This window comes from Cygnus atratus, chromosome Z (genome assembly GCF_013377495.2).
Source record: "Cygnus atratus isolate AKBS03 ecotype Queensland, Australia chromosome Z, CAtr_DNAZoo_HiC_assembly, whole genome shotgun sequence".
NCBI lineage: Eukaryota > Metazoa > Chordata > Aves > Anseriformes > Anatidae > Cygnus > Cygnus atratus.
In genome coordinates, this window is record NC_066396.1 from 48,465,379 (window position 1) to 48,490,345 (window position 24,967).

Here is a 24,967-nt window from a genome sequence, read left to right on the forward strand (position 1 = left end):
AACTTGGTATTTCAAACACATTCTATACAGTTCCAGTCACTGGGTTCACTGATGATAGCCTTGGTTAACTCTTTTTTCTGTACGAATAATCAGTTGTGTTTTTAATATGATTTTGGAAAGTGTTCTATGGCTAGCACACAAAGGGAAAAGCAGATTACTGTGTATCACTGCAAAAGTACTGCATGTTTCATGTGAATATGGGGAACAGCTTTGATGATGTGGCATTCTCCTATCATCTTCTGCTCTGCAGTACATTACCACTTCTTACAAAGTATTCTGTTTATACAGAGATACTGTAAATAAAATTTGAAAAACATTAGTTTTATGTATGAAGCTTTTGCAGCGCTAGTATTGCATGACATTTTAAAATTTCATCTCAACATCATCACCATTAAAAGGGATCATAAAGCTAGGGAGAAAATGAGTCATTTGATGAAAATCAGCTTATTTTTATTTAAGAAGAAGAAAACATAAGAACCACAATTCTCCCTAACTTACAGAAGCAGAATTTACTTCTCTCTACCAACATTCTATATATTGCATTTAATTACTTTGAGAAAAGAGTGGATGTACAAACATCTGTTTTCTACGCTATTAGGAATATTTTACTTGAGGCCATCTATTCAACACGATGCATAAAATAAACATTACAAAATATTAAAATGCAAATAAAGCTTTCTAGACTTCAGATGATTGAAGAAAATATAGATAAATGTTCTCAGAGTAACTAATTTAGTTTTTTTGTTATATCAAATCACAATAGGATTGTAAATACACAGCAGGCAGTTAGACCTCAATAAACAATAAATAAATAAATAAATTAAATTAAATTAAATTAAAAGTCTTTTTAGTTGGGGGGGAAGAAAAAAAGTTTATTTTCTTGGTTGTTCCTCAGTAAATAAAATTTTTAAAATATATATTGATGAAATGGTGAAGACGTTGGTTAAGAGGCATCCTTTAAAATGTCTTCTACCAGTATTTAATTTGGGGAATTTACAGTATTAAAACTTTGACATAAGTTTGAGATAAGGAAACAGGCAAAGTAAGAGAAATCATAACAGAGTTTACGGATTAACTGAAAATAAAGAGAAACAAACTCAAAGCTGCTTCGCTTTTTTTTTCCAGTCAGTCACTCAATTGTCATAGGACTAAGAATTGAACTTTAAAAAGGTAAGAGGACTCAAAGGGTGTCTTCACATAATAAGAAAAAATTGCATATCTAAGAACTAGAGAGAGTTTAAGGAAAAAGTAAATATGATGATGAGAGTACATCCAGTGAATGCCAGAATAAAGATGGGATGGAAAGGCAGAGGATTCCTTGGGGAAGAGGTATAAAGTTATATTAAACAAGCAGATTTTTCTTTCTAGATATCTCTGTAATGATGCACCATCATGTAGCACCTACATGCAGAAAAATTACAATTAATGTTCAAAAGCCTTTAAGTCCTACCACAACACCTTAATTTTTCAGTATTTGTTAAACACAATTATTCCTATTAGTGTAGAACTAACTGAAGTATATAAATCTAAAGAACATACTGACAATATATTTTAAGGTGCATCAGATTGCAACTTGAAATGTCTGACATATTATTTAACCTTTACACTTGGTTGAATTGTACAACTTCTGCTGTTAGCAGTATCACATTCTGTATGAGTTTTTCACATCTGGAAACTCCCTTGACACCTTTCTCATCCAAAATAGGGTATTTTTTTTCAACTCTAAAATAAATCCTGTAACAGAAACCTTCACATTGTTTTTAAAAGTGAATGATGAATAATTCAAGAGATAAGGAAAATACACAATGATTACCTAAATTCAGTTTTCATTCTTACTCTCTTTTTCTTCCTGTGCAATGAAAATTAATTTTTAGTGTTTTCCTCTCTCATCAAGTACCATAACTTCCTCAAACACATTTTAAAGTCTAGAAAAACAGTCAAAACAATACTGTTACCAAAGTGGAAAGAGAAGAAGAACACATAAATCACATAAATGCTGCCATTAAACTTATCCCTTGCTATGTATTTTAAAGACAAAAAACAGTCCAACATGCTATGCAACACAGCTTTGGTTTCACCTCTGGAAAAGAAGGTTCACAGTCACTGTAAAATGCAAAACAAAGACACAATCTACATTAACAAAGAAACTGATTTTTTTTTTAAGCCTTCCTGGCAAAATATGCTTTTAAACTGAACATTGTCAATGAAAGCATACTTCTTGGGATTGTGTGTTGGATTTTTATTTCATCTTTAGAGTCTGCATTGTTCATCATGAATGTGGAAGAGAGCTCTGTAATGAAGTAGTGGGGTTCTTTTTGGTTTGGAGGGGAGGACAAAGGCAAGATTTGCTTTGATGATTTGAATGAAGTCTTGCTAATTAAAATGTCTTCAAAACAAAATTAAAAAGAGGAGTGAAAGCTGTAAGTATGCAGGCCAGTAGCTACATTTTTAATCTAGCTGGGTCATATTATCTGCTGACATGAGCATATTAATTCCAATGAAGTTCTGTTATCATATCTTTTTTTTATGGAAGCATAATCGTTGATGTATACCAATATCTCAGCTTTATACATAAATTTTCCATGAAAAAAAATTGCATAAAATAAATCCAAGTTATTTTTCACCCGACTTTCTCACTTCCTATTGGCAGAGAGTATTTTCCTCTCATCAAACAATCATATCTCATTCTCTTAACATAATAAGAATGTTTAAGTATGTTGTTTACAAGCATTTTTATCTTCTCCTAACAGATCTATTACTGAGTGGTATCCAAATAAGATACTAACAAATAAAAGCAGATCTGTCAGCAAGGCATCATGCATCTGCTGCAGGCCCAATATGATATCCGTAGTGAAAGACTAAATATAAAAAACAGAAATGAACCATGGATGGAGATAGCTTTAAAAAGCCACAAAGTGGAAAAAGAAGATCAGTGTGAGTGCTCCAAAAGGCAATTTTCAGATAAGAAACTTGTCACTGTGAAATTCTTCTTTTGCAAGTAGATAGACAATAGAAACTACATTCAGTTACGGAGAGAGGTTGGCTTCCTTTTTACGTAAGTTTTAGAAGTAACAACAGAGAGAGAAAGAACATGTTTTTTTTGTGTAAGAAAGCTTTCCTACGCTATGTTGAGTCCTGTACAGAACTACAGTGTTACACAGAAAATAAGGTGTTCAAATGGCTTTTTGACTAAGAAACCAAAAAATTCAGCTCCTTTAGCAAACAACAACTGAGAAAAGTCACTCTGGCTGGTAACAAGCATCTCCTTAAACAACAGAGCTAATAAAATCTGGTTTCCCATGAAATCTGGACTCATTGCTGAGTGAGACAAGTATTTTGACTGAAACATTTTCCACAGCCATCATCAACAATACTTCCCTCCTGTGCCAATTCTTTTATGTCCAAGAATAGGTTACTTCATCTTCCTTTTGATACAATTCTAGGGACTATCTTTTTTTGCAACCACTGCTCTTTAGTCAAACTAGACTGCAACTCTCCAAGAGACCCAAAGTACATAGGGAAGAAATTTGAGGAAGACAAGGGATTGAAAAAACAAATACAGATAGTCTGACATACATGCATGGTGTGGTAACATAAGACTACTTGTGTAATAAACAGCAACTGGCAGACTTTGTAAAGAAAACAAAAATATTAATGTTCATTCTCAGGTAACCTACCCAGCACTGAGCTACCAAGCCGTTTTCTCTCTGCTACACATTTCCTCTAGTTCACTGAATCTTGATTTCCTTAGTAGACAATGGGATGTACTTAACAGGAAAAACTGAAAGATTTTCTACCTTCCCTAACTCACAGCTTGGCAGCTAAGGCTTTTTTCATAGTGGAGAGAGAACGGGATTTAAATTTCCAAAGGCAGGAGATTCAATCTTTCGCCCTCACATTTTGAGCTGTTCTGTGAACAAAGCAAAGGAGGCACTGCTATTATTCCCACTAGCTTTTGCTCTGCCATCCACCATGAATGGTATTTCTGAGGAGACTCAAGCTGCTAGCACAGACAAGGCATGCTCTAGAAATGCCTACTTGGTTGAAAACCTCAGCAGTCTTAGAAGGAACAATTCATTTCTGTGTATTAACCAGGATTCAATTGCTGCTCAACCTTAGCCTTTACAATGCTGCAATACATTTGTGCATACTCAGAAGAAAAATTTCTCACACTTGGGCAATTTATGTTAAAACTGGTTGCTCACTAGATAGCACCTGACTACATCCTTTCTTGTGCATATTTTAAAACAGGGTGGAATTCAACACAGTATGCAACAAGGTCCAGAATGCCACAGCTGATCTGCTCAGATACTTTAAAACTTGACTATTACATTCCAACAAAATGCTTCTAATGTAACTTTTTGTATGTAACTTTTAAAAAAAGAACACTATAAAGAAGTTTTTCATATGACCTTAAACAAACTTGTTAATTATCACCTAATTTAAAATCTTCACATCTATTACATACATGTGACAGTACGGTAGTATAAAAACAGTAGTAGCTTGCCATGCTGTATGGACCCACTCAGAAGAAGCAACATATTTTGTCAGTGAGTATTTGTTCAGATGTACTAGATGGTAGCAGAAACCTGTTGAGATCTCTTAATGGCTACGTTTCTCTTTTCAGCTGCAATTTCCAGTCCTCCTTCAACTCAGAGCAGCTGGAAGTAAACACTGTAAGAAAATATTTGCTTTACCCATGAAGCCTAAAGTTCAAGTGGACATTTCTGACTTCTCTACCTAAATAACATACATACAATTCCTTCACTTTCTGAAGACACAAAGCATGACCAGTTGCTAGTTCCATGACAGGAGGTGAAAAGAGCTGAAACATCCTCAGTGCTCGGTAAGGGCAGTGAAAGTGCAGGCTGATCAGGAGAAAGTTTTGATAAGCTCAAATACACTCAGCAAAAATAGTCTGACAGGCTGATAGGAGCGGGGAAAAATTAATCACTGAACATACTCCGAAACTTCACAAGAGGCACTGTAACTTGCTGAAATATGTCATATTTTCAAGGAGGTGAAGACACATCTCCAAAGTATGATTTTAGGATGAGAAAAACAAAAGATTTCGCAGACCTCAGTCTCTGGGTAGTAGTAACACATTCTGAATGAAACCCTCAAAGAAATTCATTATGAAGTCAGTTGCTTAGCATTTTAAGGTGAAAGCATGACAAATTTAAAACATCTATAAGTAACAGAAGATAAGGAAACCTGAGACAATCTCAGTAAGTTGAATACCGAAACTATCTTGAGCTTGGGAGCATGTGTGTGACACTGGCCTGCAAGATTCCTTGGTAGAAGGTGGCATGGAAGGACAAAGTGGAAAAAGTTTCCCCCCCAAAATGGCATTTTCTGTCTTTTACTTCACCGGAACATACTGCAAAGGTATACTATCTCATGACAACAACACCAGAAGGAAATATATCCTTAAAACCATCTATAAAATTCATCTTTACCCACTGCTAAAAAGGGTCTGGTCATCAACTCAGTTATCCTTATGCAAAATGTAGCTCTGACCACAGAGAAAAACAAGAGATAGGAAGAAAATATTGACTGAAATCACAACTCGACAATAACCATAATAAAAAAAGCCTTTCAAATTGGACAATAATTGTCTGTATTAGTGATAGGACAGGAGCGTCTCCTAGACAAAGTTCATATCAGTGTTACCATTATGGTAGTTTTTACTCTCCCCTCTACACAAGCTACAACACTGTTCATTAAAATTAGATATGGTGCTTTCAAAATAGCTTCCACTTATTAGAAAGAAAACAGGTGTAAAGAAAGTGTATATAGTTCCTCAGATCTTCCAGAAACAATGGCCAAAGCTGAGTAGGGTCAGGAGGATTATGTCCAAGGTATCGTCCCTTTCCCAGAAAGGCAGATATCTTAATGGGAATGATTTATCCATAAAATCAAAAAATAAAAATAAAGAAAGAAGTAAAGAAACAAAAGGTGTCATAACACAAAGGCCTTGGCAAATATTATTTATTCTGTAAATTTACTTCCCTACGAATCCAGAAAAAAAAAAAACAGTGAGCTGGCCTTCCACATAAATAATAGAAAAGAATGTTTGGCAAGACAAAAGATTTATTCCCACTATACATTCCGATTTTAAATTCTTTACAACCAATGCACAAGTAGCATGAAAACAGAGTTTGTACTGGATAGTACATAAAAGTGGATCATTAATTAAATTACCATTTTTGTACACTGATAGTTAACACTACCTTTTTTTCCTAGCCTGATCCTCAACAAAATTACTCAGGCTTCATATCAAGCCATCAAATCTCATTTACAGAATCACTTAATACTGCTTTAGTTAATGCAATTTTGACTGAAAAAAAAAATACAAGTGCCACTCCCTGAAAATGAGCAAAACACTTTTAATTAATTTTCAGTAAGTAGCATGAGCAATAAGCTTTAAAAACAGGCCAATGATCCATAATGGAAATACAAAAATAAGCTGAAGTTTGCAAACAATCTAAAATCAAGTATCAAGAGCATGCATTGTTTAATTTTCTCTGGAAAAAAAAGCAAAACTTTCATACCTGCACCTGGAATGATTGCCAACTTTGTTTCAACTAGGCCCATCTTAGCACAAGAGGCTGAAAAAATAAAAGTGTAAATGATTTATTACTATAATCTATAGGAAAACAACTTGCAAAATAAGTAATAATGCCCTGCAAGGGTATTCATTTGTTACATTTTCTTCAAAAAGAACAACAAATCACTCTATAAACACTCACTTGTGAGAAATATCTTTAAATAGAATTAATTGTTCTGCCTTTATTAAAAGATCTAATTACTCCCACCAAGGCAAGTTCTGTAGTTTATTAATTTACACATAACAAGTACGCTAATATGGGAAATAAGAATAAAGTAAAACCTGTAGCAAAAATACTCCAGCTATCAATAATAAGTGTTATGAAATTAACCATCAGCAAGTACTTCAGCCAAAATCCCTTTATGTAATTGGTTATGAACATTGTCAGAAAATAAAATCAGTTTTAAAAGACTGTTGCCAAGGCAAAGATTAGTCAAGCGTTCTGCAACACTAATAATCCTACGTTTAATAAACAGGATTCATATTTACCTGCCACTCTTATGTCACAGGCTAAAGCAAGTTCGAGGCCACCACCCAATGCAGTTCCATCTATTGCAGCAATGGTCGGTACGGGAAGATTAGCTGGGGAAAAAAAGTAGCACTTAAGCCTACCTCATAAAGAACATCTCCAAAACACCACTTCATTACATTTTGTTCGAAGTACAGTCACACTATGGAATAAAAAATGGTTCATAAAACAATACAGGTATAAAAGTTGATTGTTCAGCAACACTTTGGCAAAGAACTTGACTCTCCCCTCTAATTATTCTGTGGCTTAATTGGTTTGCAATTCTTTTTGCTCACTTTTGGCAAAAATCTGAACAGTAAACCCCAAAAATATACAATGCAGAAGTAAACAAACAGGAATACTTGAAGGGATATGCAAAAACAGTCCCATTTGAAATACAGACGTCCTATCACAGTTAACTGTGATGATGGCATAGTTGGAAGTGCTCTTAAGTTTTAATATTACCAGATGTGGTGTGGCCACCATTATTGCCCCTTTCTCCTATCAAGCAGCAGCTAGCAATTTAATGGAGTGTGTCAAAGTTTTCAATCTGATAAACAGATGCACATACTCCCAATATACACAGCAGGTAACAGGGCTACCGAGGCCTGTGGGACCATGGCATGATTTGTATTTAATTTATCATCAGTGTTCTGACACAGGGAAATCTAGCATTAAACATTCAACTTGGAGTATTGTTTTTCACCTTGAATGACTTTAAGTTCTTTTCTGCCCTCTGCACCACAAAATCTAAGAAGTTTGATGAAAAACGTATTTTTACTTGAAAAATAAACTGATACATAGCATCTTTCACTATATCTGATAGTACATTTTCCACAAGCAATCAATAATTTTAAACTATACTCAATATTTGAGTATAGTTTTCCTACTAAAGTTTCAAATATAGTCAAAAGCAATCCATTAGCTGAACACTTGGGTATACAGCTTGTTGAAACGTTGAACAAAGTCTTTACAGCAACACATTTTTTCTGCCGATACTAAGAAAATAGTTTCATTTTATTCTTTCAGCTACATGAATTCAATGACCAGTTTATTCAATCTTAGCTGAAAACTGAAAAAGAAGACAAAATTGCTGCCTAAATATAAATAAAAATGAGGTGTGACAGAATGTTGTCTCCTTTTAAAATCTGAAAGGATAATGTGACCAGAAATTATTAATTTAAAGTATTAATTATATATAATACTTATTTTCTTTAGCACAATAGTTCTAAACTTAAAATTTGTTCCACTAAACTTACCTTTTTCCTTTAGAACAGATACACTTCAGATAACATTTTTTTAGATGAATTAAATCTTCAGGTGTATCATCATAAATAAATTTGTACACTAACAGGTAGTCTCACACTGCTTAACAAAACAAAGTATTAAATTAAGTGAAATACTATTTTTGGTTGTAAATCAACATCTTTTTATGTAAATTAACACCTAATGAAAATCCAATTGTCTTCCAAAAAAATAACAAAATACTAGCAATGCTATTCAAAATTAAAAGAGATGTTTTAAACCAAAGTCTCTTAGTGGCTGGTTTAGATCATGATTCAGAATGATTATCTGAATCAATTCCGATGTCAAAAAAGACTACTGATTATTGTCTGAAACACTATCCATTTGCAGTTGCTTAAAAGAGCTGAAGCTATCCATTATATATGCTATCTACTACAGAAGGCATAGGAGACAGAAGAATAGTAGTAAGACCTGTTCTTTCTCTATTTTTTCTTAGATGTGAAGGCAAGAAGAGAAGGCAACTCTCATTTCTAGTAGAGCCAGGCTGCTGACCAAACCCGGCATAACCCTATCATCATGAACAATCTGCTGAACAGTCTTGGCAGTCCAAGTTCAGAGCTGATACAGACAACACGTCTCTTAAAGGAATCTATCTTTGCTACAGTTAAATGAAAACTCATTTGTATAAACACAAAGGCATGCTCATTATTAACTGTAGTTTCCAGTGGTTACTGCCTACATTTATGTTCCACTTCTGAGAGACTAACATTATTGACACAATTTTTGCAGTACTCCAAGGCAGCCTACTTTCTCTATGATAAATAACTTCCCAATTTTCTATGGTACAATTCAAGTACACTATTGCACACAAAAAATCTAACTTAGAGAGGAGAATATTAAATATCAGCTTGCTTTCAAGAATTATAGCCAGCAGTCTAAACAATAAATACTAAAATTCATAATTCACAGGGTGAAAAATAAGCTTGATATCATGTTAGAATCATTACTTGCCAAGGATATTAATATTAAAGGATCACCTGACATGTGGCAGTTGACAATGAATGAATAACAAAACACAAATTCTTTACAATAGCATTGTGCTGAGGACATTTCAAAAGTATTGAAGAAATTAATCTCTTTAACATTGTCTTGTTAACCATTACAAAAAGTCATATAAAAATAAATTAGCATTGCTCTGGATTATAAACTGTATGTCTAAGTCACTAGAACTTAATATTGAGGGTAAAGCTGCTTGGAATATTGGACTTCTATGGCAAGGGTTTGGTAGCAAGGGAGTGCAGGGGCGGCCTCTGTGAGCAGAGACCAGAAGCTGCACTGTGTTAGGTAAGAGTCAGTTTCAGAAAAGCTCCAAAGGGACCCACACGGGCCAGAGCCAAGCCAGTAAGTGATGTTGTTTGTGCCTCTGAGAGAGCAGATTTAAGAAAGGGGGAATAAAAAAAATAAAAAATAAATAAAATAAAAAAAAAAACGCTGCTACACAGTGGCTGGGAGAGAGAGAGGAGTGAGAACCAGCCCTGCAGACCCCAGGTCAGTGCAGCAGGAGGGCAGGAGGTGCTCCAGGCAGGCAGCTGCAGTTCCCCTGAGGCCTGTGCAGAGGCCTCTGGTGGAGCAGGCTGTCCCCCTGCAGCCCATGGGTCCCACATGGAGCAGATCTCCACGCTGCAGCCCCCCCGTGGAGGAGCCCCCGCTGGAGCAGGTGGACGTGGCCTGGAGGAGGCTGCGGCCCATGGAGAGCCCCCGCAGGAGCAGGCCCCAGGCCGGAGCTGCAGCCCGTGGTGAGGAGCCCCCGCAGGAGCAGTACTTTTTATAAAAGACATAAAGCAATACAACAAGTGTAAAAGGATGTTTACTGACCGTTCAAGACATGATACAGGTGGAATGACCAACAGGAACACGGAAGAAAAAAGAAACTAATGGCATACAAAGAAAAAACTTCAGAAAGAAAAACTAAACAATATGATAGAGCTAGTTAAGTCTAACTAACCCAGAAAAAGCTCCAGCAAAAGTTAGAAAAGATGATATCAGCAATATAAAGAAATGGACATGTTTCCTACTCTACAACAACTGCAGATCTGTAGTTTAGGAACTTTAGGAATACATTCCTTATGAACACGTAGCTTAATGGAGCTTAGGTTAGGCTGACCAGCAGCATCTGACCAGTAGCCTTAGGATGTCTCCTCCTTTCTCACTACTTTCCATTACTGAAAGACAAGGATGGAGTAATCTCAACTCCCACACAATTACACCAGCAATAAGACTGTCACATGAGGATGACTTTGTATTTAAGCATGTAAGGACAAATGTAATGTGTGGGAAGCAATCTCAAAGAATCACAACTATATTTAAGAAGGTAATTTTTATTTCATTTTCAAGTGAAGTTTCTCTAGATTTCCACTGCTGGTGACTAACACAGGATTTTCTTTCTGCTTAGAGATGATTATATGATGAATGAAAGACCAGCATATGAATATGAAAATCAGATCCAGAGGATTCAACCAAGAAATAGTTTCTCAGATGCACATCACAAAGCCCACACAACTGATTCATATACTGCAGACACTGACATTCCCCAAACAGAAAGTTGAAGTTACCTGGATTCTAGTGATCTGGATCTTATGTGCCTATGTAGTCCTCTAACCAATTCATTAAAGAATTCTGTATAAAACTATAGTTACATAACATCTGAGAAGAAACTGAATTACACTTGACACTTTCTTAGTGACTACCAAACAATCTCCTTTTATTCCTGCGCTACCTCACTGATTGACAGACATGGCTTTCCCCCGATGAGGGAGGGAGGGAAGAAGAGAGAGAGGAAGAGAGGGAGGAAGGAAGGGAAGGAGGAAGGAAGGAAGGATATGCACATATAACGTAAATACAAATAAATAAAACCTAAAAAGGCAACACCTTATACAAGAAAGTAGTCTTGCCTTTATGAAACATTAAATGATGCAGATTCTACATAACAGGTAAGAAATAAGCTCTCCACACAGTGGCCAAGACCTCAGAGGAATATCTGTCATTATTATCAGTCCTTTACTGAGGGTTCCTGAAATGGGCAGAGGATGAATAATACGGTTATCCAGAATTCCAGACTTCATGAGTTCTCATAACTTACAACCTTAGTGTATTCCTAGTCAATCTACAGCTTGTCCATCTGGATTAATTTAGAATACAGGACATTCAGAAAGAGTCACTGATTTAAATGGTATCAAATCCAAAGACACTGACCTCATAAGAGTGACTTCCTGCTTGTTAAGTAAATTTATACCTATAGCATTCTGTTAGCAACTGTACTACATATCTGTACAAAAGAAAGAAATATTCGCAAGCTAGATAAAAATTTTTGAGATGTACGCTCTTAGGTGTCAATGAGCTTTGTATGAGAACCATATATTTGTAGCTTGACAACAGTTTCAATCAACATGAAGAACATCACCTGTGAGATTCCCTCCTATAGCTAGGATATCAAGACACTAAAGAACTGCAGGTCCAGCACACTTGGAATTCATAGTTTCTCTTAGAGTAAAAGGTCACCACCATTCCTGCAGCAACAGTTGCAGTTCATGATTTCCACCAATCAGAAAAGAAAACTCTATGGAATCCCATTCAACCCCTAACAATGCACAAATTATATATGGTCCCCCAGATATAATTAACTTCTGGTTCTGAAATATTCCGCTAAAGATTAAGACAAGCAATTTCAATTCAACTAACTACAGCAGTCAGAACGTAGTATTCAGGAACATTCAAAGCTCCACATTAAAGTCTGCCCTGAAAGCATTTGTTATATACCAAAATCAAAAAGACACGATCACACTACTACCCTAGCTATTGCTGTTCTCTACCTGTACAACGTTGAAAAAAGTCCTTATTGGCCATCTCTATTCCTACTTCAGTGACTTCTGGCAATCAATTTTCAGAAAGAACAGTTACTCAGCCATAAATCAGAACCTAGTCATTATCTCTGTCACCTACCTGAACCAGATACATAAGCCTGACGTGTCTTTAATTACCAATAGAGAGACAGTGGTCTAAGAATTCTTGTTTGCCAGTATTGATTGAAAGATAGTAATGAAAATACTCTAATTCCCTCAAAGACTGGAGTTCCCGCCTAAGATGGAATTTGGAAGAGAATTCATATTTACATGGCAGAGAAACTGACTTCACACAGAATGGCCTGAGAATCAGCAATACAATGTCCAAAACACTTAGTCCAGAGCTACATTTCTGCTTATTTGACAAATAATTTTGATTGCTGCACAGCTTACTAGGACAAGCAACTTTAGGTGGAATTTCTAGCAGCTTATTTTTCTTCTTGATAATGGATTTCATTAAAAAAGAGGATGAATTATCTAAAAATATCCTGCATATCCTGAGTATGCTATGAATTGAAAGATATATAAGAAGTTCCACAATTCTTTACCCAACTCAAGATGAAGAGTGTGGCACATGTTTGCATATGAATGCCTGCAGCACAAGATGGAATCATAAAACAATTGAGCTTAGAAGGGACCTCTGGAGACCATCTGGTCCAACCCCCTTGCTCAAGCAGGACACCTGAAGCAGGCTGTCCAGGATCATGTCAGAGAGCCTTTGAAGATCTCCAGGGAGGGAGACTCCACAACAATTCTATGCAACCTGTGCCAGTGCTTGGCCATCTTCCCAGCAAAAAAAGCGTTTCCTCATGTTCAGAGGGAACCTCCCATGTTTCTTTGTGCTCACTGCCTCTTGTCCCATCACTGTGCACATCTGGAGCAGGTCTGGCTCTGTTGTTTTTGCACCCACCCTGCACACATTAATGGGCCCCACCCCCCCTCTAAGCCTTCCCTTCTCCAAGCTGAACAGTCCCAGCTCTCAGTCTTTCTTCACAGGAGAGATGCTTCAGTCTCTTCACCATCTCAGTGGCACTCTGCTGTACTCTCTTTAGTAGGTCCAACTCCCTCTTGTAGTGGGGAGTCCAGAATGGGACACAGTAGTCTTTGTGACACTGTATAAGCACTGAATAGAGGGGAAGGATCACCTCTCTTGACCTGCCAGCAAAACTCCTCCCAACATAGTCCAGGATACCAGTAGCATTCTTTGTGAAAAGGGCTCATTGCTGGCTTGTGTTCAACTTGATGTTCACCTGGACACCCAAGGCCTTTTCTGCAAAGCCACTTTTTCTAGCTGGTCAGCCCACATATACCAGTGCATCAGATTATTCCTCCTCAAGTGCATGACTCTGCACTTCCCCTTACTGAACTTCATGAGATTCCCATCAGCCCATTTCTTCAGCCTGTGTTGTTTTCTCTCTGGATGGCAACTCCGGTGCATCAGCCACTCCTCCCAGTTTTGAATCATCAGCAAAGTTGCTGAGGGTATATTCTGCCCTATCAACCAGATCATTAATGAAGATTTTGAACAGGACTTGACCCAGTGCTGATCTCTGGTACACACCACTAGTTAATGGCCTGCGACTAGACTTTGTACTGCTGATCATCACCCTCTGTACCCAACCATTCAGTCAGTTTTCAATTCACCTCATTGTCTTCTCATCCAGCCCATACTTAATCAGTTTCTCTATGATGATCTTACAAAGGACAGTGTCAAAAGCCTTATTAAAGTCAAGGTAGAAAATATTCACTGCACTTCTCTCATCTACCAAGCCTGTCATTGCATCATATATTGTAAGGTTGGTCAAGTATGACTTCCCTTTTATGAATCCACGCTGACTACTTCTGATGACTTTCTTGCCCTTCATGTACCCAGAAATAGTTTCCACAATTAGTTATTACAGCATCTTCCCAAGCACAAATTTTAATGTATTGATATGAAATCTCCCTTTTTGTTCTTTAGTATATTTTTTTAAATGCAATAGTAATAATGCCTTAGCAAAAATAACAGCCATGTGCCCCAAAAATGTCTAAGCATGGCTGGAGACCTATTTGTAGATTCCATAAGGGATGGGCCAGCCATTAGGAAAGTAAGCAAGAAAAAATATATGCCACATCACACAGTGGAAATAACTCATTAAGCTGGAATACAAACTTTGTACTCAGAGAGGAATGTCAGCTGTTTCAGGCACGTACCTTGTCCTGTAAAATCTGACATCAAGTCACTACAACAAAGTTTACTTGCATTTTCAGTTGCAAGCACTTTCATCAAAAAAGTGCTTTCCATGACCAGCTACTTCAACCAGCATTTTAATTCCTTTTTCAGGGTAACTGTAACAATGAAAATCATCAAATATATGTAGCAACAAATGCAAATGACTAAGAGAGACTGCAACAGCTGTCAAAACTTCCTATATGAACCTGAAGGCAAAGAAGATTGGTCAGACAATTTTGAGCAATAGTAAAGAAGTGCTACTAAGCTTTTCCTGTCATAACTGCAAAAAGCAAAAAAATAACGAAAAAGTACTCCAAGTAATTTAGGTATTTACATCTTTAAAAAAAAAAAAAAAAAGACAAGAAATGCAAAAACACGACCACACATTTAAGTTTGGGTGGTCTGTATGTGCAATAGGATACACACAATACTTTTCCATACGCTTGCTAGCTACAGCTGTGAAAGGCTTTTAGCTGCCCTCCAATTCTTGTGCTTCAGCAAGAAGCTTAATAGACTGCTACTGCCGGTAAATTTATTTCAAAATGATTATCTTTGCTTTAATACTTCAAAGTTCATGCAGATAATCTACAGCAAGAAAGAACTGCATGAAATACAATATATATATATAGTACCTGGAATGAACGATTGCTTTTTAATGAAAATGGCTACTGCACATTGTTTACAGTTCATTATTGAGCAAAGACCTTAGTAAAGTTTATCTTCCCTTCTTTACAACAGTAGCTAAAGGGTTTTTTTAAGGCATCTCTATCAATCCCATTAATTTCCCAGTTTCCTCCACTGATCCCTGTGAATGACCTAAAAAAAATACTTTTGAGTTCACAATGAAGACTTTATATAGGAATACTATGTTCTTAATTTTAAAAATTTCTTCTTGGTTCTTTGTTATTGACAGATAGTTGGAACTGTGTGCTTTATATACTTTATGATAATAGCAAAAGCTAGAAAACTAATGGTAATGACATAGGTGCTTTTATAAAATCCTTTAGCTATAGTCCTGTTACCAACTCTCCCAAAATTCTCTTATACCTTTTATACTATATAAAATAATTTGGACATTTCATCCATCTTCAGTGGTACATTTCAGTTTGACAGACGGATTCCTCAGTTTCTTCATGTTCCTTCTCGTAGTCTTATTCTGCCCTCAGTAAAACAATAATGAAATAAACCTTAGATGTCAGAATCTACTTTCTGTGCAAATGGAGAAAAGCTCTGCTTATAAGAAGAATGAAAAGTATTTCCTTCTGTGTGCGCCTTATCCTTTCTAAATACATTTAAGAACTTATTACTCACACAAATAGCATATCATTCATGTATTCAAGTACATGAATTTAAAAAACAAAAGAAAGATGCCAAGGATAAATTATTTCAGTTATATTTTTACATTCTACTTCTGCATAATTTTTTCTTCCTTACAGAACATATAGAAAATACAATTCAAACAACAGCACAACAATAATCTCTAATAGCTAAAACACTCCAATGGGACGAGATTTTCATTTGTTTATTATCTACCTGTTCAGTAACTAGTATGAAGTTAACATACACAATAGTACCAGCAGAATTCAACATGATACAATGAAAATCCCTAAGACTGTGATCATTTTAGCTGAACATCTATATTTTTTTCTCCTATATCAACTTTCAGCAGTATTTTATACACCTGCTTGCCTCAGTCTAATGCTAAAGTAGCTTTATTTCTATATTACCTTAATGTAATACACAATAGTTTCAAACATCTCATTCACTGAACACTACAGAGCAAACAGTCTCTCTGACTCACAGTAATAATAATAACAATTAAAACAAACAAATAAAAAACTAGCTCTACGATATCATCAAAGCAGTTCTGGCCAACCTCAACAACCAGCACACACCTAGACAAAATCCATGTGCTATTTAAGACTTGAACGTTATTCTGAAGTCCAAGACTACAGCTGGGCCCAAGCAATGAGCTTAGGATTTTCTGGATAGCACACAGCAGCACAGTACTTCCTGTATCATGTCAAGAGTTGCTACCCTTTTGATACCAACTGGTTCTATGAACAGGGCCTGAGACTGAGAAAGGCAAAGCAAAAGTTTAAAAAAAAAAAAAATCCCTCTCATTCAGGGATAGAACAGTACAGTACAGTATAGTACAGTAAAGTACAGTAGCAGGAACACTCCTAGTGTGCTAGTGACTGGCCACCAGCCAGACATATCCTCATTCACTACAGCCCTTTCAGCTCTACCATTGAGCCAGTTAATCACCCATCATAGCACCAACCTGTTCAACTCACAGTTCAACAATTTGCCCAGAAGCATACTGTGAGGGACATTATCAAAGCCTTTACTAAAATCCAAAGGTTACATCCACCACCTTCCCTTTATCCACTACACAGGTGAACTTTTAGTAGTAGATCAGGTTACGAAGGCAGGGCTTTCCCTTGATGAACCTATGTTGACTATGCCTGATAAAAGCTTTGTTCTTCAACTGACTTTTGATGTCCCCCAGGATAATCTTTTCCATAACTTTTACAGGCAGTGAGGTTGGACTAACAGGTCTGTTATTATTATTACTGTAACATGCAACTTCAAACCCTAACAGGGTAAGGAATAAGCAGAGTTTCCCAATACATCAAAAATGCGTAATGTGGTTCCCTACTGAGGGAACAGAAACCACAGACAGCAGCGCATAGTGGAGGCTTATTTTAATAGTCAATGTGCAAACTAACTACGTTAATCTCAATAAAGCATTTGGCCAAGCAGCACCCTTCTTTTTATATAGTAACTTTTTGCGGAGGAAAATTAAAGACCCATTTCCAGGGCACAGTCTCTTTCTCTCACAGACCAGCGTTTGGAATTACTACCAGAATGAAAACTAAACTACAGCTAAAGCTATGTTAACTTATGTCAAGGCTGGGAAGCACTGACAGAGATCAAAGCAATGGATTGACAATGCAAAGTCACCTCCTTCCTGAATCCTCAGATCTATGACGGAGGACAATCAGCTCCTCTGTTTTTCTGGTCCTGTTTCTCAATTTTTATTTTTATTTTTTAAATTTAGGAAGTTATTATGGAAAAAAATGTATTAACTATTGTGGAAACAATGCTGTCATATAAATAGCTAATAAACATCTTTGTAGAGAAGTTTAATGTTGCATTCATTGGCTTTATAATGGTACAGAGTTTAGCATTGTGTTTTTTAATTAAAAACAATCCAATGTGATTTGACAAAGCCCGTAATTTCAGCTCTGCAAGGACAACACTATCTATTTAGGAAACAGACAATACTTAGTCAAAGGGTATCTTAAATTAATTCAATGTCAAGAGAAGCAGTAAATCAAAGCTACTACCGGAAAACAATCAAAAGTTCAGCAATGCATTCAGAATGCTAGCAGTCTTGGACTGTATTAACTATGTTCTGCACTTAAATAAACAGGCAACCATGTAACATAGCAAGGGAAATACTGTGCCACTATCTCCCTTTCACAGTTTCAGCAACACAGGGAGACCATGATGCCTGAAGTTGGTTGCTATACACAGCACTGCAAGCTACAAATTTGTCCTTTTTCAAATATGATTTGCATCTGCTATATTTCATTCAGTTTCCCAGTGGATGTTTTTTTTCATGTTATAGCCTGCATCTGTTCTTCCCTGAGATATAAGCTCATAGCCCTTTTCACTGGACTTCCATGCTACAGCATTCTATCTTTGCTGCCCAAATTTACCTCCAGCAGAGACAGATTTGGTCAATGTTACATTAGCAGTTGTTATTTGAAGTAGCAGTCAGGAGATACAAGTGTGTCCAAAACAGAACATGATACAGATGATAGACAATATGATATTGATATATCTGCAACAACAACACAAAGATGCAAACTTTAAAGTAAAAATGTCTAAGCATATAGTTTCTCACTTAACCCTAGGACAGTCATTCATTTCAGCAGGTTCTACCTCTCTCAAAAACCTTACCAAACCAAACCAAAGTCTGGGTAAGACAATTCACTTACCAGGTTTTGAACTACCCAGCATTCTTTCACAGTATAATTACACCTTCCTAAGGTGACAATTTTATAATCATTTCAAATGATAGTTGCTTCTTAAGTTGATGATTTAAACTTTCCTGAAGTTTTATGCATCTTCATAAACCTAATCAAATTAATTTACATGTCTCTGCCACAAGCAATGGGAATCAGCTTTTGTAAAGTGGGCTTCTACTATCTCTCATTTGGCAATGGAACACTGAATTCTGTCCAAAACTCTCAATCACTAGTACAACCTGCAGCAAATACCGTATCTATACATTTTGAAATCAATGCATCTAATTCCCACACTCTTCCTGATGCTCCAAAATAAGCAAATATTCTATCTCGACAAAATATTTACATTTTATTTAGTCTCTTTACGTGATTTGTAATTTTAAAACTGTATTCACTAAAGGAAAAACACTTTTAAAATGGGTGAGCAAATGGACGATGGCTAGGGTTCAAAGGGTTACAATAAATGGGATTACATCGTGTTGGCCACCAGTCACTACTAGGATTTCCCACATCTCCATTTTAAGAACAGTTACCTTCAATGTTTTTATAAATGATCTGGATGCAGGACTCAAACATATACTAGGTCACTCTGTAAACGTAAGCAAATTGAGAAGAGCTGCTCACTCCTGAGAGGGTGGAGAGGCCTTGCAGAGAGATCTTGACAAATCAGAGAGCTGGGCCACCACCAACAATATGAAATTTAACAAAAGCAAGTGCCAAATTCTGCACCTGGGACATGGCAATCCTGTGTATATAAATATGTACAGACTGGGGGATGAGAGCCTGGAGAGCAAGCTCAGCAGAAAAGCATCTTGTGGTTCTAGTTGACAGCAAGCTGAGTATGAGCCAGCAGTGTGCCCTGGCAGCCAAAAGGGCTAGCCGTACCCTACGGTGCATCGGGAACAGCACTGCTAGCTGGTTGAGGGAAGGGATTGTCCTGCTCTGCTCTGTGCTGGTGCAGCCTCACCTCAAGTACTGTGTGCAGTTTAGGGTACCACAATATAAAAAGGACATAAAACTATTAAGAGTGTCCAAATGAGGGCTACAAAGATGGTGAAGAGTCCAGAGGGCAAAATGGATGAGAAGTGGCTGAGGTCCCTTGGTTTGTTCAGAGCAGAGCAGGCTGAGGGGAGGCCTCATGGCGGCCTGCAGCTCCCTCACGAGGGGAGCGGAGGGGCAGGTGCTGAGCTCTGCTCTCTGGGGACAGCGACAGGACCCGAGGGGACAGCATGGAGCTGGGACAGGGGAGGGTCAGGCTGGGTGTGAGGGAAAGGTTCTGCACCCAGAGGGTGGTCGGGCACTGGGACAGGTTCCCCAGGGAAGTGGTCACGGCACCAAGCTGCTGGAGTTCAAGATGCACTTGGACAACATTCAGAGTTGTAGGGTCTGATTTTTGGGTGGTTCTGTGTGGATTCATGAGTTGCACTTCATGATCTTTGTGAGTTTCCTCCAACTGAGGGAATTCTATGATACATCTTAGTAGAGAAAGAAGGATAAATTTGTTCACTAGGGCTGTGTCTGTATGTCTATCTGCTTGTCTGTGTGAAGTCAAATTTCACAGCAAAACAAGCACTGTAGAATGAATTTCAGGTGAGAATTAATTAAGCACACTTTTATTGCATAACATTTAAATGTGCAGTTGCATATGAAATTGGGAAATGTATTTTATTGCATCTTATCTAGAAAAATGTAGATACCTCCCTCCTTTTGAAAAGCCTTGATGAAAATTTATGGAACATTATTCACAGAGTCCAAACTTTTCTAACAGCTGTGTCTTTCACACAACATCAGCTATTTTTAAAAACTCAAACACATCCTTAAAGTGAACTAGATGAAATAAATTCTCCTTTAAATGCAGGTGATGGTCATCAAGATATCCTTTGAATAACAGAACTAAGTGAAGTTAAGAAACTAAAAACTTGCATACAAAATATTTATCACAGCAGAAATGTTTATCAAAGTGAAGAGTAAGTATTCTACATTTTGAGGATAAAATTCCATTTACAGTTTACTATTCAACAGAATATTATTTTATCATATTTGACTTACATGTTTTGACAAACGCTCAGTAGAGAACAAAGTATCTTTATGCTGGATAAGTCAGCAGTGAAGTCAGTTTCTTTCAAGTTTCTAGTACCGAACCAGAACTTTTAATATTAACCAAGGTTCCAGAGAAGCCTCAGAAACTCAAATACCTACATAAGATGCTGTATTACAGAATCACAGAATGGTTAAGGTTGGAAGGGACCTCTGGAGGCCATATGGTCCAGCCCCCCTGCTCAAGCAGGGACACCTAGAGCAGGTTGCCCAGGATCACATCCAGGTGGTTTCTGAAGATCTCCAAGAAAACTCCACCACCTCTCTGTGCACCCCAAGCCTGGGCCAGTGTTTGGTCACCCACACAGTAAAGTGCTTCCTGATGTTCAGAGGGAACCTCCTGTGTTTGTGACTAATGCCTCTTGTCCCGCCACTGGGCATCACTGAAAAGAGCCTGGCTCCGCACTCTTTGCATCTTCCCTTCAGATATTTGTAGTATTGATGAGACTCCCCCTGAGCCTCCTGTTCTCCAGGCTGAGCAGTCCCAAATATTCACCTTATCAATGATCATTGTTTCCTATTTTTCAGATTTCATCATGAAAATGTGGGGTGGTAGTAGACTAGAAATCAAGTGAAGCTTACACAATCCTGATTCCACTCTTGGGACCTTTGAGATCATGTTTTGACAGCCTGTATCAAAAAAATCCATAGTATGTAGTTTGGCACAACCTAGGGATTTCCAAGAATACATAATCTTTAATCCTCAAAAAAAAAAATGATGGTTTTGGAGAGTAGATTATTCTCTGAAGGATGAGCGAGAGCATTCTTTTAGGTAAATTAAAAGTTTAGTGATAACTAAAAGCAGCCATACTGACGGAGAATTTGTAAGGAGGGAAAAAAAAAAATGTAAATATAGATTTGTATCTGCTTTGAATAAAATAAAAAGCACCTAAGAAGAAATGTCGTTCGTGAAACAACAGTGAGTAACCAACCACAAAGTTCTTTCATTCAGGATAGTCACCTCCAAATTGGATTATGTCAAAAAAATAATCACAGCTGTGAGTTATGTCTAAAAGTTATTAAATATTATTACTTGTTGAAGTCATATCACAACTTACGGAACCAAACTCCTTAGATGTCATAAACAAAGTAGGAGAAAATTTGTTAGAACAGAACATGTCCAACAGAAAAAAAGTCACTTCAGCAATTAAAACTGCTATTTTATTGAACCACAATCACAGAATATCCTGAGTTGGAAGGGACCCACAAAGATCACTGAATCCAACTGGCTCCACACAAGACCACCCAAAAATCAAACCATGTGTCTGGATTTTCACATTTCATTGAAATAAGCTAAGAAAGAAGACATTTTTAGATCTAAGCCCCATCAGTCCACTTGAAAGGTGTTTTCCCTCCCATTGGACAAAAAAATCAAGCCTGACCACACTTTAACTGGCATTTTTGATTTTCTTGAGTACTTTTAATCTCCCTTTTTTTTTTTCCCTCTCATTTGTGGGATTACTTACACTTATGTTCTTTGTAGAGCTTTGATAAATAGTTGTGTTCCTCACTTATTAGAGGTTGAGGCTAAACTTCATTGAGTAATTATAAAGATATGCCAATCCAAATTTTTTCTTTAGTTTCATTTTTTTTCTGTTAAACACGTTTTGGTTTTTTTTTGTTTTGTTTTGTTTTTTGGCAAACAGTGATTATTGCATTCAGCTTCACAGGTGGCCTTAAACTGTTTAGTAACTGAAATCTCAGCCGATAACACATATACAATAGCAGTATCACAGCCTGGTCCCCAAAGCCAGTTTAAAGAATAACATGGATTTAACAGAAAATATAGGCTGATCTGATCCCTAACAAGAGGATTTTTCCCCAAAAGCACAAAAAACAAGGTTTCTGGGAGTCAGTCAGATTTTATTTCATTTAGTCCTGCCTGTTCTGTTGTACATGGCTCCAAGAGATCTATTAAGGTTTTTCTCTCTTATGTTTTTATTATTATTGTTGTTTTGTTGTTGTTGAGGGTAAAGATAGCATTACATCAGTAATAAAGAGCCTCAAGGCAGAATACAGTAATGGACAAATTGTCTTATAATTCCTACTATTTAATAAAAAAAATAAAAAATAAAAAACAACCCACACAATTCTGGTATAATTTTAGCAAAGCAACCACTGCTAAAAATAGAGGCTGTTTTGCTTTTTTTTCCCCCTCAACTTAAAGCTCTAAGAACTGTAACTAACAGCTCAGTACCATTTTTTCAGCTTTTTTTTCAGTGCTTATTTTTATACCATATTTACTGCAGTCTTAATGCTTCACCCAAATTTAGCAAGTTATAAATTAATCCCATAAAGACAAATGCAGTATGCTTTTAATTTCCAGAAAATTCTCTTCTGTAGCTGTGTTCCAAAATGATGCTGCAGCCTTTTGCAAAACCACTAGCGTAAGGATTTTAAACATAATGAAATTGACAGGAATTGAAGAAAGCCAAGTCATGTCAATTCTAAAAAGCTAAGTTTATCCAGTTGTTCAAGATGTAATTAACCTTTCCTGTATTTTGTCTGCAGAGATAACTTAATGTTCTTCTTTCTGAAAATACTGTTAAAAAGAAGCATTTCCTTACTAGGTCAGACATCTGAACACAAACACAATTATCAAAACATGACCTATTTCTGGAAACCAAAAAGTAGAACACATTTTAAATGAGATTACAGCATTAAACTTGGATAGAAAAAGAACAAAGTGGGAAATTGGCAAATATTGTTCCCTAGCTATACAGCATTCTGCAGTTACAAATCATCATTAGAAAACTGTTTTCCCTCTAAACATTTCACAACATTATGGTTGTTGCTGGGCAGGAAAACTATCACATTTTTTTTCAATATACTAATTTATTGTGAGTAATCTAATGCAAATACAACATCCCACTAGTTCTACTAAAATTAGGTTCTGTAATGACAGACCACTTCTTCAGAAAAAGAAAAGAAGAACTGAGAAGCTCTGACTTGCTACAGAATTAATGCTCACTTCTACTCACAAGGGCATCAGACATCATCACACCATATGCACCAATCTAATCTAATCTGATCTCCAGTATATAAAATCCACTTTCTATATTCTCAATCAATTCCTAATGGAAGGAAATATATTTCAAATTGCCCTTTCAGAAAGATACTAGATTAATCCTATAAATACATGTTGGCATAACATGTTCAAAAACAATGTCTAATATGTATACAATGGGAATACATGAAATGGAGAAACTACTTAAATACATGACATAAAAACAGAAGAACATTAGAGGTGGTATCTCTGTACTTTTCTAATCCTGAACAACAAATTGCCATTAGTTTGCTTGTGAAAAAAAAAAAAAAAAAAAAAAAAAAAGGAAGATGGCCAGATACCATGTAACAGTTTAAAAACCTCCCAGTGATTGTTTCATTTAGTGGTTTCATGAAGAAATGGGGGGTGGGAGGAACACAAGAAAGGGAAAGAGAGAGAGAGGGAGAATACAAAAATCCTTCACCCAACCTATGCAAAAAAGTGTTGTTACAACATCTAGCAAATGCTATGTTCAAATTCTTTCCCTTTTCCAATCTGCAGCTTGTCTAACCACTATTGCTACAGCCCCTCACAAACCTTCTTATCTAGGTATTTCAGTAAACAACATTCTGAAATATTAATTCCACTTGCCCACAATTTCATGCGTCTTTCTTGAGCAAAAAAAAAAAAAAAAAAAATCTACAGAGATCAATGAATGAAAACACTCCTCGGTACTACTTCTGGTTTCCTAAACTTCAAGAAATTCACTGTTATCATAAGTAACCCACTGTAAACCTTTTAGATAACACTGAAAAATTTCTCACATACGCAGTACTTAAAATACTCTCACAGGAACCTTTAAGTTGATAATGATAAAAATTTTGTCTTTAAGTCTTTTCAACTCTGAAGCAAACAAAAGCATAACCACACTGCTTGTCTTTCCCAGTTAATCAGTGAAAAATGCCAAATACCAGTATTTCTTCAGGTTTTAGGAGTTTTCTCACTTAAAAAAAGAGTAATAATAAATTTTAAAAGATCCTGGTAAAAGGAAAATCTTAATACCAATTGTTCCTATTTAAATGGTAATAGTGGCTCCGAAAGCGTTTTCAGTAACTTCAGCCCAAGAAAAGCTGAAAAAAATACTTACATCTAAGGAATCCTCCCAAAAATCTTTAAAGTAACTAGATGGAGCAACTTGTTGCCTCTTGCTTTGCATTCCAGTAAGAGGACAAGACCCAGCATGAAATACAGTATCTGCTACAGGAAATTAATGATCTATTCATTTCCAGGTTTTTCAATGAGCCTTGAGGATCTACTTCAGTTCAAAGACAAGATATTAATTCAAGGACACAAATATCTCCATGAAGTAC

General features: G+C 36.6%; 1 protein-coding gene across 4 annotated transcripts in view; it reads right to left on the reverse strand.

The window, feature by feature from the left end:
• AUH (AU RNA binding methylglutaconyl-CoA hydratase) overlaps window positions 1-24,967 on the reverse strand; it is a 111,102-nt gene that overhangs the window by 50,495 nt on the left and 35,640 nt on the right. For 3 of the 4 annotated variants that reach the window (XM_035569344.2, XM_035569343.2, XM_035569342.2), the window contains 2 exons: window positions 7,100-7,192; window positions 6,555-6,611 (listed from right to left, as the gene is read on the reverse strand). The exons of the other annotated variant lie outside the window; for it this stretch is intronic. In XM_035569344.2, the coding sequence (XP_035425237.1) occupies window positions 6,555-6,611; window positions 7,100-7,192 (150 nt within the window). The remainder of the gene's footprint in view (window positions 1-6,554; window positions 6,612-7,099; window positions 7,193-24,967) is intronic. 4 annotated transcript variants of the gene reach the window in all.